Here is a 14444-nt window from a genome sequence, read left to right as displayed (position 1 = left end):
TGTGTGTGTGTGTGTTTGAAAGTGACAACATGTATGTGTGTATGTGTGTGCGTGAAAGTGACAACGTGTATGTGTGTGCGTGAAAGTGACAACGTGTATGTGTGTGCGTGAAAGTGACAACATGTATATGTGTATGTGTGTGCGTGAAAGTGACAACGTGTATGTGTGTGCGTGAAAATGACAACGTGTATGTGTGTGCGTGAAAGTGACAACGTGTATGTGTGTGCGTGAAAGTGACAACGTGTGTGTGTGTGTGCGTGAAAGTGACAACGTGTATGTGTGTGCGTGAAAGTGACAACGTGTATGTGTGTATGTGTGTGCGTGAAAGTGACAACGTGTATGTGTGTATGTGTGTGCGTGAAAGTGACAATGTGTATGTGTGTGTATGTGATTAATGACAACGTGCGGTGAATAATAATAATGTGTGTATGTGTGCATAAATCAAAGAGTGTGTGTGTGTACGAGACTGGCACTGTGTTTATGTGCGTTCTAGTATGTGCACTAAAATAAATTTCAAGGAGTTAAAACAAATGCAAACGTAGAGGTTTATGATTGTATGGATGGCAAGGGAAGTAACTCTGGAAGCACGAAGAGATTTGAAGTATTGTCATAGTGTCACGTTTTGCAAGGGAGACTAAAACAGTGGTCTAACGGGCTCTACCACATAGTCACGTCTTCACATCTACACATTGCTGACATGGGCTGGTATCCATAAGATAGTTGAATTAAAGTTTGCCACATCTAGACACAGAATGAATCGTATTCTCTTACAGCACGCCGCACGTGTCCAGATGTGAGACCTAAATAAAGGCGGTATACCATAGAGCCCATGATCTCACTATTGAAATCAGTGCAAGAAGGTGTGTGTCTGCGTGTTGGGTTCACCGGATGTACTTACATTAGTGCACAACTGATTGGTCAGTGTCTGGACCTTCTCCTGGGCAATGAGCAGGTCTCTCTTTAATTTCCTCACCTACATTAGAACAGATTTGAAAGTAAAGAAGTGGACAGTGGTAAACCTTGGCGTAATGAAAATCCGTTAATAACTATTTTAAAAAATATCTTCTTTTAATTAGGTTGACTTGGGCCTACTTTGTGATGGCCAGAGAATAAAAATCAGCATTTATCGAATGCTTAGCTCTGTATTTTGAAAGTATGTGAAAACTTTAGCTGTTTTTCATAACGAAATTCTTATTGTATTCATAGACTGGACACGTAGCTAACCAAAGTGGAGGAAGACTGCCACATGGGTTCAACAACTTCATGCAACTAGATCCATAACTTCATTCTTAAAACCACAAGTCCTTAAAACAACAAAATGCAAATCGAAAACTTTTCCTAATTTAACTATAATCTTTGTAACACAACTCGATCTAACTTTATTTAACTATAAACCACAGGTCTCTAAAACAACTAAATATAGATCTGAATCTTTGGAAACAGATCGATCCAGCTTCATTCTTAAGACCAGAAGTCTATAAAACAAATGCCTGTATTCCTTGATGTATTCTTGACAGATTCTTGATTCGATTGATTCCATTTTTCCTTTCAAACTTAGACTAAATTGTTAGTAATCTGAAGGTTTTTGCCATTTTTAGATGAGTAGTTGAAACTTTGAAAGAGACTTGTCTACTTTAATTTGTTCAACACTTTATAACATGACTACACTTTGTCATAACCCAACGGCACGACCCTAGCTTGTTTGGAGGGGGGCGCAAAAGAAATATTTCTCCTTGGGTAGGGTGAGAGAGGGCGCCACTGGTTAAAGTTAGAGAAACACTGATCTAGACACTGGTGTACTTAATTATGGAAAATAAAATAAGTTGGACATACCTCATGGGCGTGTTTTTCTTCAGCCTAAAGAAAAAGAAAAAACAAAACAAAACATTACTTTCAAGGTTATTTTAAAATATATATATAAGGCCGAACTTCATTTTCAAGAGCCAACATTAAATTGTTTGAGACTCATTATTATCATTGTAATAATAAGCTCATGGTATATATATATATATATATATATATATATATATATATATATATATATATATATATATATATATATATATATATATAATCAACTTAATACATTTATAAAGGTACAATCAAACCATCAAAATAAATACATAATTAATTAAAAATAAAATTACAAAATAACCAATTCTATATTGACGGTTTGAGCTCCATTGCCGCCCTACAGAACTATAATTGACTGAGTTGGTGTCCTTTTTACCAATGTTGCTACATTAGACTCACCCACGTAGTTGAACATTGTTGTGTAAATCAAGAGGATGGGCCGAGAGTTTGCCCTAACAGAGGTGAGACAAATGTGGTGGATAGAAATGGTTAAGAAGAACATGTGCCGATGTTTTTGTCCTGATATGGGAAGAAGATGAATTAGTATAGCCTTTCTTGTAATTTGGACCATGTTAAACCCAGTAACAACTTCCAAGAGAAAATCTCTAACTAATGTTGTTGATCCCATTAACAACTTCAAGGACATAATCTCTAACTAATGTTATTCCCAGTAACAACTTCCAAGAGATAATCTCTAATGTTGTTAATCCCAGTAACAACTTCAAGGAGATAATCTCTAACTATGTTTTTATTCTCTGTAACCACTTCAAATAGATAACTCTTCAACATTGTTATGTAGACAAAAGGATCTATAAAATTGCCTGTATGCATATAAGGAAACAATAAAGAAGAGTTTGTAGAGAACTATAATCTATACTATAAAGTAGAATGTGAGGTGTATGTATGTTACTTATAGACATCAAAACCGCTAGACCAATCTTGATAAAACTTGGCAGGAATGTTTCTTGGGTACCAACTTAGACCGTAGTGTATGTATTGTAGCCCTAAAACAAACTTAAGACCCTCAAAAAAAATAAAGTTGTCCGACTCTATTACAGCTATAGTATTTTATGGATCTAGGCCATGTCTACAATGTTGACATGAGAAAAAATCGAAAGGTTTTAGACCTAGATCTAATTTTAAGAAATACACTTTGCGCAGATAGTTTTTTACTTTGACACATGAAAATATAAAAAAAAGATCCATTGATTTCATTATATAATAAAATTAACCTTCAATTTTGTGTTTCAAAAGCATTTTTTACATTAATTAGTTTCTTATATATGTAACTACAGATTTCCTGATGAACATTCTTTCATTAGACAATACCGTAATGAATCACGTACTAAATATTAATTCGTTTAATTGTTTACTTTATAATCCCATCCCTAGATCTAAAACTCTAATTCAACTCTAAGATGATAAAACTTCTCTTCGCACAGATAGTTTTATACTTTAACACATGAACATACTAATTATAGTCCATTCATTTCATATTTTGATCAAATAAATATTCAAATTTGGTTTTCTAAAGCATTATTTTTAAGAGACTACATACAATAGATATGAATGTATCGACTTCGGGTAAACCCATTTTCGCAAAACTAATTTTATTTTCGTAGCGAAAGAGAAATAACGTGAAAGGATCATTAGCTAAGTTTAACATACATTTAAATCCAATCCGCTACATTAGAAAACACAAACTTAGACCCGCAGGCCGCGGGTAATGCCTGGCTAGTGTATTATATTTTAAATGGTCACAGCCTTAGTTTAGACAAAGTAGGCCTATAACTAGAAATGGAAGGAAATAAAAGAGTATTGACTTGATTAACTCTTTCTCTCCGTAATTATTTACCACATTCTGGTGGAATCAACGTTGGTATCGTCAGTTAGGAGAGAAAGAGTTAAAGAATGACGGCGTTTTAGTACTGACATATAGGCATGGGGTTTAGAGTTTATCGCGTGTGTTAACTCAAGAATTATATTGTAGCTGTCTTCCGAGTCCGAGGATAAGTGAGGAATGCGGAATTTCCGTAGCTGCGCAGCCCCAGTTGTGACCTACATATTTTGCCACATCCAGAGCAAGCATAACCATTGTCCGCAGGTGGTCGATTTAAATTTTCTTTTCGCAGTCTGCGTCTGTCCTCGGCAGCGGATTTTCTTTTGGTCTCAAATGTGTATCCCGCGGCCTTTATGAGTGACCTCCAGCTGTCTCGTTATGAGGCCGCATGCACACCAGGTGCTCTCTTCTATGTCAGACAGTTAGGTAATCACCTTACAAGTTCACGCTTAGGGCTTGCATATAACCAGAGCAGACACGATATGTGTGATGTCTCTTGTCACTACGCCCCCTTTCCCTTCTCGGGACTTATCGTAGACACAGGCTAGTTATTTAGAACTGGCAGGATCGACGTTTTGTCCGTCTAAACAGCATAAAGTTTTGTCCGCCTACTCAAAATGACGCTTTGTCCGCCTAAAGAATAAGTTTTTTGTTGGGTTTTTTTTTTTGCCACCTAAACAGCGAATATAAAATGTCTGCAAACATCATCTAAATTCAAATTATCTAAATGTGGGAGCTGTTGAGGTTACTACCCCCCCCCCCCACACACACACAGTATTTCTATTGGTTACTTACTGAAGAATACAAGGACGATGAGCTGGACACCAGGGACAAGTTGGACCCGTGCACTGTGGTGGAAGAGAACAAATAAAATGACGTCAGGATAAAGTTTAATCAAATCTATGAAGGGTACCACTGAACATGCAAAGCACACTGAACATAAAGGCACGCCATTTCCCTATTTAGAGACTCCATGCAAAATAAAGGCGTCTATATAACAGCATATAAAAATAATTGTATATAATCATAAGTCTTTTTTTTTTATACTCAATCTTACATCACAGGCCTTTGTAATATGAAAGTAGCGGTAACACATTTAATTTTAATAAGTAATCCTGAAACCGCATGCCAATTACTTTGGGGTACTTCGCTCGTCATTATTTGAAAACAATAACATCCTGCTTGGATTAATGGGAATTTATTACAGAGATATAGGGTATATGACAATGAAGGTATAGTTATGCACAAATAGATAGGTTAACACTACTGGAACTACTAAATAACTAAAGTGTAATTGATCTTTAATATATAATAATCGAAACTGTCGTGGCTTTGGTAAGACACTTAGTAAGGGGAGGTAAATGAAATAATATTATACAAAAACGCAACTTATGTTACTTAATCACGTGATCATTTTTTAAATTGGATTTCGTATTTAATTTTCTTCCAGAATTTGTTTTTTTTACATTTCATATCAATAAAATAGAAATAAATATAGTTTATGTATATTTAGATTCATTGTTATTTACTGTGTGAGCTTAGTTCCGAAATGATCATATTGTTATTAACTGTAACATAAATAAGTCAGAACCGGCCTTAGATAATTGGAGTTCCTCAAGAAAATGTAATTGGTGGCCCCAAATGAAATAAATACATAATGAACAGTGTAACCTAGTGTAGTCCAACTATAACAATAGTAAAGTCTCGCTAAGTCTTCACTAAAAAATGTATAAGTCCTAAGCGAGGCCCCCAACAATCGGAAGTCCTAGGGGGCTACTTAGTTTGCCTATGCCTAAGGCCGGCCCTTCGTAAGTAGAAACTAATGTTATACACCTGTCCAGAACTCTATAAATGTAATCCTATTTATAATATTTATAGGCTACACCGTCAAAATATAGCTGCTTGTCACTATGATTCATAATTAACAACAACTACACATTGAATTAGATTTATGTGAACTAAAATTGTAAAGTACAACAGTGTAACATATAAAAGTTCTATTATTTGTTGTCTATTTACTAAACTTAAAATTATATATCAAGAAGTTACAACAAGCAAGCATACTCATGCAGTTAGCACACATAAGTACAATGCTTTCAAACAAGTGTGTCTTGGAGTGTTTAAACTAACAAAAGTGTGTCTTGGGGTGTTTAAACTAACAAAGGTGTGTCTTGGAGTGTTTAAACTAACAAAAGTGTGTCTTGGGGGTGTTTAAACTAACAAAGGTGTGTCTTGGAGTGTTTAAACTAACTAAGGTGTGTCTTGGAGTGTTTAAACTAACAAAGGTGTGTCTTGGAGTGTTTAAACTAACAAAGGTGTGTGTATGTTTGTTTCAACTAAGAGAGTTATGTCTTGGAGTGTTTCAACAAAGTTGTGTCTTGGAGTGTTTCAACTAAAAAAGTTCCCTGTCTTAAGTGCTAATCATTTAAACAGTGGCCCCATACCCCAAACATTTTTGTGATATTCAGGGCTAGGGTATTGTGAACACATTTCCAGAACCTTGTATTTTAAAGAAAATTATTAAACTAATACATAAATAGGTGATATCTTATTGAAAGTTATAAAACGAGCTGTGTATAAGAAACTTTGTTTGAATGATTTGAAGTATAAAATTCAGATCTAAATAAAGGGCTTTGATCTATTTCATAGACACACACATTGATAAACCATTTCACTAATTAACTTTAATAATGTAATGAAATGTGTTTCTCTTTAAAGACACTTGACCCTGGCAGTGCCAGAGAATTAATACTCGTTTGTTTCTAACATAATAATAAAAATAGTAATAAATTTTATTACATTGTAAAAAATGTAGAGGGGCACGGTGGGCGAGTAGTGAAGCAAATGGCTTCCAAACTAAAGGGTCATGAGTTCAAATCCTGATGAAGACTGGGATTTGATTCTAGGACACCCCTGAGTCTAAACAACTCTAATAGATACCTGACTTATGTTCGTGAAATTAAACGCATTGGGCCATTGTGGTGACCACATGACACACTAAATAACAGTCAGCCATAGAAATGGAAAAGCTATACATCCTTAGCCCCCCCCCCTCCCCCATAGATCACAAAGTCTGAAAGTGTTGGCTTTTCTTTTCTTACATTGTAAAAACAAGTTTTAGAAATTTTATATTATTAAGAAATCAATTTGAAAGATTTGTGATATTAATTAAAGTGTGCTCTTCAGACAAAACATTCCTGTTAATATCATGCTAGCCAGGAAAACCAGTGGCTTGGCAGAATTTAAGTCATTGGTTAATATGCATGACTAAATGCATGACGCTTAGGACGTAATCATCTTCTTTTTTGAAGTAACGTCTGTATTATATAAGATAAAATAAGACATTCAGACATATGTACCAAGAAAATAACGGAAAGTGAAAAGATAAAGAGGCTGTTTGTTGACAAGGTAATAGAGGGATCACGTAGGGGTGACAAAGAGATGACAGAAATGTGAAGTACAAGTTGTGGACAGGCCTGCCAGGTTAACTTACCAGAGGACAGAAAGGAACTGTCACTAAAGAATGAGTAGCCCAAGGCAGAGGCAGAGGCTCTACGAACACCTGAGTGACAAAAACATGCAAACAGCCATTAAATAAACAAAAAATAGCAACAACAATCATATCTTGATGCACAATCACAATCATAGCCATTACACAATCAAATCAATGCAAACAAAAATTACAAGATAAAAAATCTCAAACTAAAAATAACATTTAATTAAGCACATTTAATTCCATGCTTCCTTAGTATCATGGTGCATTCCTTCCACTGGCTAAACTAGGACAAATGGGAAAGCAGTATTTGTGTTATGTCAGCCTTCAATCATGAATGTTAAAGATTTAGTTGATTTGTTTTCTGCCAAATACCACCAATGCAAGGATTTAGAAATTTCATAAAAACAAAATAATGAAAAAAATGCACCTTTTAAACATAATTTTTAAAAAAAATGTAAATGACATTTGACATTGGCATTCAATGAGATGACATGACAAGAACTGACTGCTGGTACGTGTGGCAGTGGATGGTATGTAAGGGGAAGGGGTGGACATCATGTATTTCATGATTCCTGGTTGTGATGTGTCTGTCGAAGAATGCTCATTGATTCTTTTGGGAAAGGACGGGGTGGGGGGTTCCAATCAGCAAAAGTAAATACCTCCTTGAAGCAAGATACGTATGTGTAAAAAAGAAAATGCTAAACTTTATTAACTTTAAAATTATTTTTTTTCTTTTTTTTTTTCAGATTTTTTAAAACTATAATTTTTAGTTTGGAGAATTATAAAACAAGCATTATGCTAATTTTGTTTTTTAAATAATGAAGAAACTGGTTAAGAATTTTCTTTAATTAAAAAGTAAATCTATATAAAGATGTTAACAATATATATTAGTATTAAATGGTGATTTTTATAAATATTTAAATATATATCTTTTGTGTTTGTACCTGCGTTGAAGCTTGTATGGAGTATTCTTCAGCACAATATTATATTCTAATTTGTAATTTGACAATGTTATCTTTGATGTGCACATATAGATTTTTCTGTATTATTGCATACATTGTATACACTGTATCTTATAAATCGACATAAGAAATATATAGTATTGCCTACACTAAAATACATATATTTATTGTAAATTAGGGAAAATAACTATTCACAGAATGTGACAATTCATAACTTTCAGGATTGCCTCCCTTAGCTAAAGCTTTATAAACTAGGGATACATAAGGTAAGGGTTGAAAAAAACAGCATTCAGTATTTTCTTCAATTGTGTTATGAAACCTTTTTTTTTTGGGGGGGGGGGGGGGGGAGATACTTTAGGTAATAAACAATGGATTGGCGGTGGACTGAACGTGACCTACGACTACTGGTAAGAACTGCATGCAAGAAAAAATTTCAATACCTAGGGGTCTAAATCTAAATCTTTACTCATTTTTTTGCTCCTGAAAAAAGATACTTTCCGTTTCAAAACAGGGGAGATTACTCTTATTATTTTAGAATATGGTAAAAAGAATGCTAGTCTGCCCTTGTTGTTCTTCAAAGACCTTAAGAAAACTTTCCCAGAGTAATTTCTTCTCCATGTATTATGTTGCGCTGTCTAAATGTAACATTTTAAACTAGTTTTAACTTCATTTACTAGTGATTCCTCTTTGACACTTTTGAACATCTGAAAAAAGACTAATTCACATTTTCTATATAGTTTTGTTATCAATTAAATCCAATACTATTACATTAAAATGTAAATGTAAACTCTACCACTAAGTAAAATGATATTATGCTTTGTATTATTACTTTCGTGAACTAGGAAGTTCCCTCCCTTATTCAACAATCAATCTAATTGCCACAGCTTATTGTTTCATTAACTGATATTTTTATGTGCAGTGCTTTAGAATAGTGAACTGTCTCACCACCCCCTACATCGAAAGTCATGGGACATTGAGATGAGATGAGAATGAAGCTTTAAATCATTATGATGACATCCCAGTAGGTGTAATGATCCTTTAGGATGGACTAACTATTAATAATTGCACTAATTGTAATACATACGTCAGTATATAATTGTGTCGGGGTGATCATATAAGTATATAGTATTGAGTCACTTTATCTCAAGAGTGCTTAGATGTTACTTAAGGGTACGAATAGATGACATCTCTATTAGTGAAATTTTGGAAAAATGTTAATGAGATGAATTATCCACACAAACATATAGTAATTAAAGAAAGAGCTATCGAACCGATTGAAAATTAAAAAGGGGAGACCAGCAAGCATTAAAACCAACAAGGTAAATCATCAAGCAGTTAAAACAAGGGCACACGAAGAAAGTGATCAAACTGAAGAGATGCCAAAGATGGAAAGGGGAAGTAAGTGCTTCCGGTCACACTTACAGCTATCACCTTCGTCTCGACTGGCCCGCTTGCCCAGTCCACCGCCCTGGGAGAAGGGCAGGCTACTCTGAGTGTTGGAGCGAACCATGTTGGGGCCACACACGGGGCCGATGGAGCCCGGGCTGTACGTCATGGGGTAGGTAAAGCGGTAGGACTGGCTGAGGGTGGGCGAGGCTGGGACAGTGTGGCACTGGGGGCTGGCCAACTGCGTGAAGGAGCCGGTCCTAGGGAGGAGGTCCTCGCTGAAAGAGGAATGCTTAGTGCTGCAGTAGGCACTGTCGGACTTGATGCTGTTGGATCGGTGGAGGCAGTGAGACGAGGAAGAAGAGGAAGAAGACAGGGGCGGCCCCGCGGTGTCCGCGTGGTGGGCCAGCATTCTAGCATTGGTCAGGGCACGGGCTTGCTGGATTTGCGCCTGGACGTGAGGGCTGGCCAGGGACTCGAATGTTTCAGAGTCCGACATGGCGTGAGAGTGGAAAGGGTGGGGGACGTGGGGAGGCAGGGGCGGGGGCAGACCAACACCTGACATTGTCGATTTCAACCACATACTTGCAGGGCCCACAGAGGGGCTTCCGAGGCTTGAGTTTCTGGGACTGGAGGCGAACTCTAGAGGAACGTAGTTGGATCCAGGTATCCGAGAGTGAAGCTCCTGTAAATTCACATAGTGGCTAGTGTGAAGCTCGCGCCCGTAGGTGGCATGCGGATTGGAGATTATTGTTCCTCCCACCATCAGCTGACCAGGGCTGGACTGGTCCCCGTTGGGGGATTTGCTTAAACTATTTTTGCTGCCAAAAAGGCGACGACGTCCGAGGGAATTGGACTGAAAGTCGCGATCTGTTTGAGTACATCCGGTAGATTTGCTCGGGGATATACCACCATTTTTCTTCTTACGGTCAAGCGTGGAGGAGCTGAACCCTTCCATCATGGCTACGTCGGGGTTCATGGGCTTCCCCGAGGCACTGGCCGGTCTGGGCAGCATGAGATCCTGCATGGAGAGCTGCCCCGTGTCAACGCCATGTTTCGCCAAGCGGCATCCCACAGTGGTTGAGCCTTGACCCTTGGTCGCTGATCCCTTGCTGCTTCCGTTAGAAGAATTGCTGGCGTTGCTGAGAGGACGCCTATACCCAAACTGGGTACCAGCACCATTGCTGCTAGGGACGTTATTTGAACTGCCGCCGCCTCGGCCCGCCTGAAGGCGCCTCATACTAGCCTCCATTAGGTGCGACTGGTCTGTGTTTGTCTCAGTGTCTTTCTTTACACCCGGGCCAGGGGAGTACGGCCGGTGCGGGGACTCGTAGTCACCCTCGGAGTGATAAGCGTAGTCCGGGTTGCTGCCGCTGGACATCTTCCTGAGGGAGCTGTATCCGCCATCGCTTCTGGACGACGGCCAGCCATAGCCGTAGCCGTAGTCGCTGGGGTCGCTACTCAGAAGCTTGTTAGGATCATTGCTAAGGTACTTCCCTGGCTGAGTCAAAGAGTAGGCGCGACCCCAGGGGCCAGGCGGCTCTCCATTGTAATCTGTACCCATGAAAGCGCTGGTGCCCAAATTGGGCACCCTCTTGCCCACCAGTCCTGACTGAGAGAACGGCAGCCCACACGGGCCTCCGCCGCCATTGTTAAATCCACTGAGTATGTCTTTAGGGGCCCGTTTGAGGCTGTTGTAAGGGTTGTCAGAGAGGTGGCCCTGGGATGAGCCCGTCAGGTTCTCGTCAGTGCTAATCTCAGCAATGGTGTCACTTATCTCTCCGCTGCTAATGGAACTGCTGTCGTCAAAACTGAAAATAAACAAGAAAAAAAAAGCTGTTTAGAATTATTGTAAACACAATGTGCTGTCTCGGTAACTACAATATATATTGAACTAAACATAGTCACGTACATTATAAAGGCTATATCCAGGGCCGGCCTTAGGCCATTGCAACCTATGCGGCAGCAATGGGCCCTGCACTTTCATAGGCCCCGCGCTAATTCTAGGTGTAAATTATTAAATTAAACCATTATAACTTATATTTAATAACAAGGTTTCCGCGGTCTCCTGATTTTCCAGGACCTGGAAATCTCTTGAATTTGCAAAATATACGAAAAAGTCCTGGAAATCTGATATTAATAAAATGTCCTGATAACTCATAAAATCTCCTGAAAAATAGATAAAGTTGTCATTTTGGGGTGTCAATCCTACGTGTGAAAAAAAAAAAAAGGCATTGTCAGCTTTCATTTAATAAAAATGTATTGCAAAGATGAATGTATTTTCTCATATAAAATCTTAATTTCAACACTTTGCTTTTCCCTACCCAGACTGGGCCCCGCGCAATCAGTTTCGCATATGGCCCCGCAATTGTTAGGGCCGGCCCCATCTATATCTATACTCTCTGGGTCTATAATTGATTAATTATATTGTTAAGACTCCATTCATCTCTGATCTCTGTAACACTGTAACCTTCCCGTTTGTATTCAGCATAAAGTATCTAAAATAGAAAGTTAAACATTGTGTCCTGACCAAGTTGTAGACAGACAAATGATAAATAAAAGGACATAGCACTACAGATAGATATATATATATTGTAATATATATTAGTGGTACACTAGGATTAGAGTACTTGTAAGTTCTCTTAGGCGATGGCTAGTTACAATAATGGACAGACATTACTACCTTTTTATCTGTTAACATTTATACATCGATCTATATATTGGTTTAAAACAAGTGACATTGTCTAATGTCCATAAACTGGTTCACTTAGTAAAAATGTGTGCATGCACTACGAACCAGAAATCTACAGGAATGAAATAAAGTGAAGGCCCGCCACCTGGTGTTAGAATTATGTGCCAGATAGTTTAGAAGAGTGAAGAAGCAATCCAAACCCAGTAACGCGTGTTACTGCCAAGGAGTTGTCATTAAATATTTTCTTGTCTCCCTTTCGTATTTCAAAGTTATCGAGTGATGAACTAGCTCTTTAAAATTGATGTCAAAAATTGCATAAAATCTCTTTAAGTTGTTACAGAAATAAAATATGTGTAGTATAAAAAGCGAAGAAAAAAAACAGAGAGAGGGGGGAGAGAGAGAAAGAGACTAAGAAAGACAGAGTTAAAGAGAGAGAGAGAGAAACAGAGAAGGAAACACGTAGAGAAAGAGCGCCAGAAAGAGAAAAAGAAAGAGAAAGAGAGAAAGAATATAAGCAACGATAAAGAGAGAGAAGAAAAAGAATGAAAGAGAGAGAGAGAGAGAGTGCGAGAGGTATATTAGTGAGAGCCATCACTAATTTTTTACTATATTTATTAACTTCTGTTTCATCTAGAAGCTTTGTTTTTTTTTTATATCCAATAACTTAGTTTATCGTCGATTATATAAATGTGAACTGTGTGTCCTCTTTCTGAAAGGAGATAAGTGATAGGGTGAAAGCAAAGAAAAGAAAAGAAGATCTAGGTCATTCTTGGAACGTTTATTTTAATGGATACAAGTATCGACACTGGAGACTGTCAGTAAACAGGGCCGGATTTAGACTTGATAAGGCCCTTAGCCATTAGATAAATTGAGCCCTTTGTAAAGTAACCATTTTCCTTTGTTATTTCTTCAGAATGATTGCAAATATCCCCAAGCAAGCTTTAGCGTATGTTGCCCTAGAGGTAAATCCAGCGCAGATGAGGGGGAGGAAGTAAGTCTCGATAATAGAGTTGGTGATGTCACGTGACCCTCACCTTCTTGTTCGAGGAACGGACATCCAATTATGAAGCACTCGCACAAACACTCGCACAAACACATACACAAACAGCCTTGATTTCGCCCACCTTCACACGCACACGCACTCAGAGATACGCTTTTAAGGTACTTTTTTTTTAAAGCTATAATAAACCTACAAACAAAAATAATAATAAAATAAAAAATAAAATTAAGATTTTAATATCAGTTTGTTCTGGAGTAGAAAAAGCTGAAGTCTTTGTAACTGGTAAAGGGGGGGGGGGGGGATGGCTCAGTGGTTAGTTGTTCAGAAGTCGATCCACAGTATTTGTGTGGAGATAATGAGATACTGCAGAATGTTGATTGAAGCGTGACAAACGTTACGGTCAGTGGCCTTGAACGATGTCCCTGAGATTACCCATCTAAAGTCAGTATTAAGAAGCTGAGCGGGAGGGAGAGACACGGTTTTGTCGCCACAAATAGTTAGGACCCGTACATTTGCTCAACCTATTGTCCCTTAGGTTTTCTGGACTTGTCTTGTAATGTTTACAAATGTCTTATGTTATTTATGGCTTATTTATGGGTTTAAAGAAGCCCTTCTTGCTATTCCAAGAAAGTCTACTCTAGTATAATACATCTGACGGACTCATTAGACAAGTTTTTTTTTTATTTTGTGGTATTGAACTAAGACAATCCTAACGTTAAGACGCTTTGACTTTTTCAACTAAACTATCACACAGCACACTCACACGAACACACACACAAATTTCTGCCACTGTTAGTCGTCTTCAAATCACACACACACACACACACACACACTCAGTGACGTCTGGTAGTTCATGTTATTTTACTTACTTAACAACAAAGCCCAGGAAGGACGTCGGTTGTGACACAACACATACAATTAATTTAACAGGCAATGTCTTCGGTTCTGAGAATTAAGAATGAGTGCAGTATTTCACATGGCCACGCAAACCCTGTGGCGACCTACATATTTTGCCACATCTAATGCAGGCAAAGCCTTTGTCTGCTGGAGGTCGACTGAAGTTCTCTTTTAGTCGTCTGCGCGTGTCTTCGAAGGGCTCTTCTATGAGTAATTGCTTTAGTAAGCCAATAAACTATTTCTGTTTACAAGCAAGCTATATTTATACACATAGACTGCTAATCAACGCATAGACTATGTAATCACTAGTTCAGACC

At 37.9% G+C, this 14444-nt stretch overlaps 1 protein-coding gene across 10 annotated transcripts in view; it reads right to left on the bottom strand.

The window, feature by feature from the left end:
* Window positions 1-14444, bottom strand: part of LOC106061977 (neuron navigator 3-like) — a 474243-nt gene that overhangs the window by 110612 nt on the left and 349187 nt on the right. For 9 of the 10 annotated variants that reach the window (XM_056032697.1, XM_056032698.1, XM_056032700.1 and 6 more), the window contains 5 exons: window positions 10124-11349; window positions 7188-7256; window positions 4490-4542; window positions 1834-1857; window positions 899-973 (listed from right to left, as the gene is read on the bottom strand). In XM_056032697.1, the coding sequence (XP_055888672.1) occupies window positions 899-973; window positions 1834-1857; window positions 4490-4542; window positions 7188-7256; window positions 10124-11349 (1447 nt within the window). The remainder of the gene's footprint in view (window positions 1-898; window positions 974-1833; window positions 1858-4489; window positions 4543-7187; window positions 7257-10123; window positions 11350-14444) is intronic. The other variant, XM_056032701.1, reaches the window with a different exon arrangement.

The sequence above is a fragment of the Biomphalaria glabrata genome, chromosome 6, assembly GCF_947242115.1.
Source record: "Biomphalaria glabrata chromosome 6, xgBioGlab47.1, whole genome shotgun sequence".
NCBI classification, from domain to species: Eukaryota; Metazoa; Mollusca; class Gastropoda; family Planorbidae; genus Biomphalaria; species Biomphalaria glabrata.
Note: the sequence above shows the minus strand (reverse complement) of the source record. Positions and strands in the feature narration are given on the sequence as shown.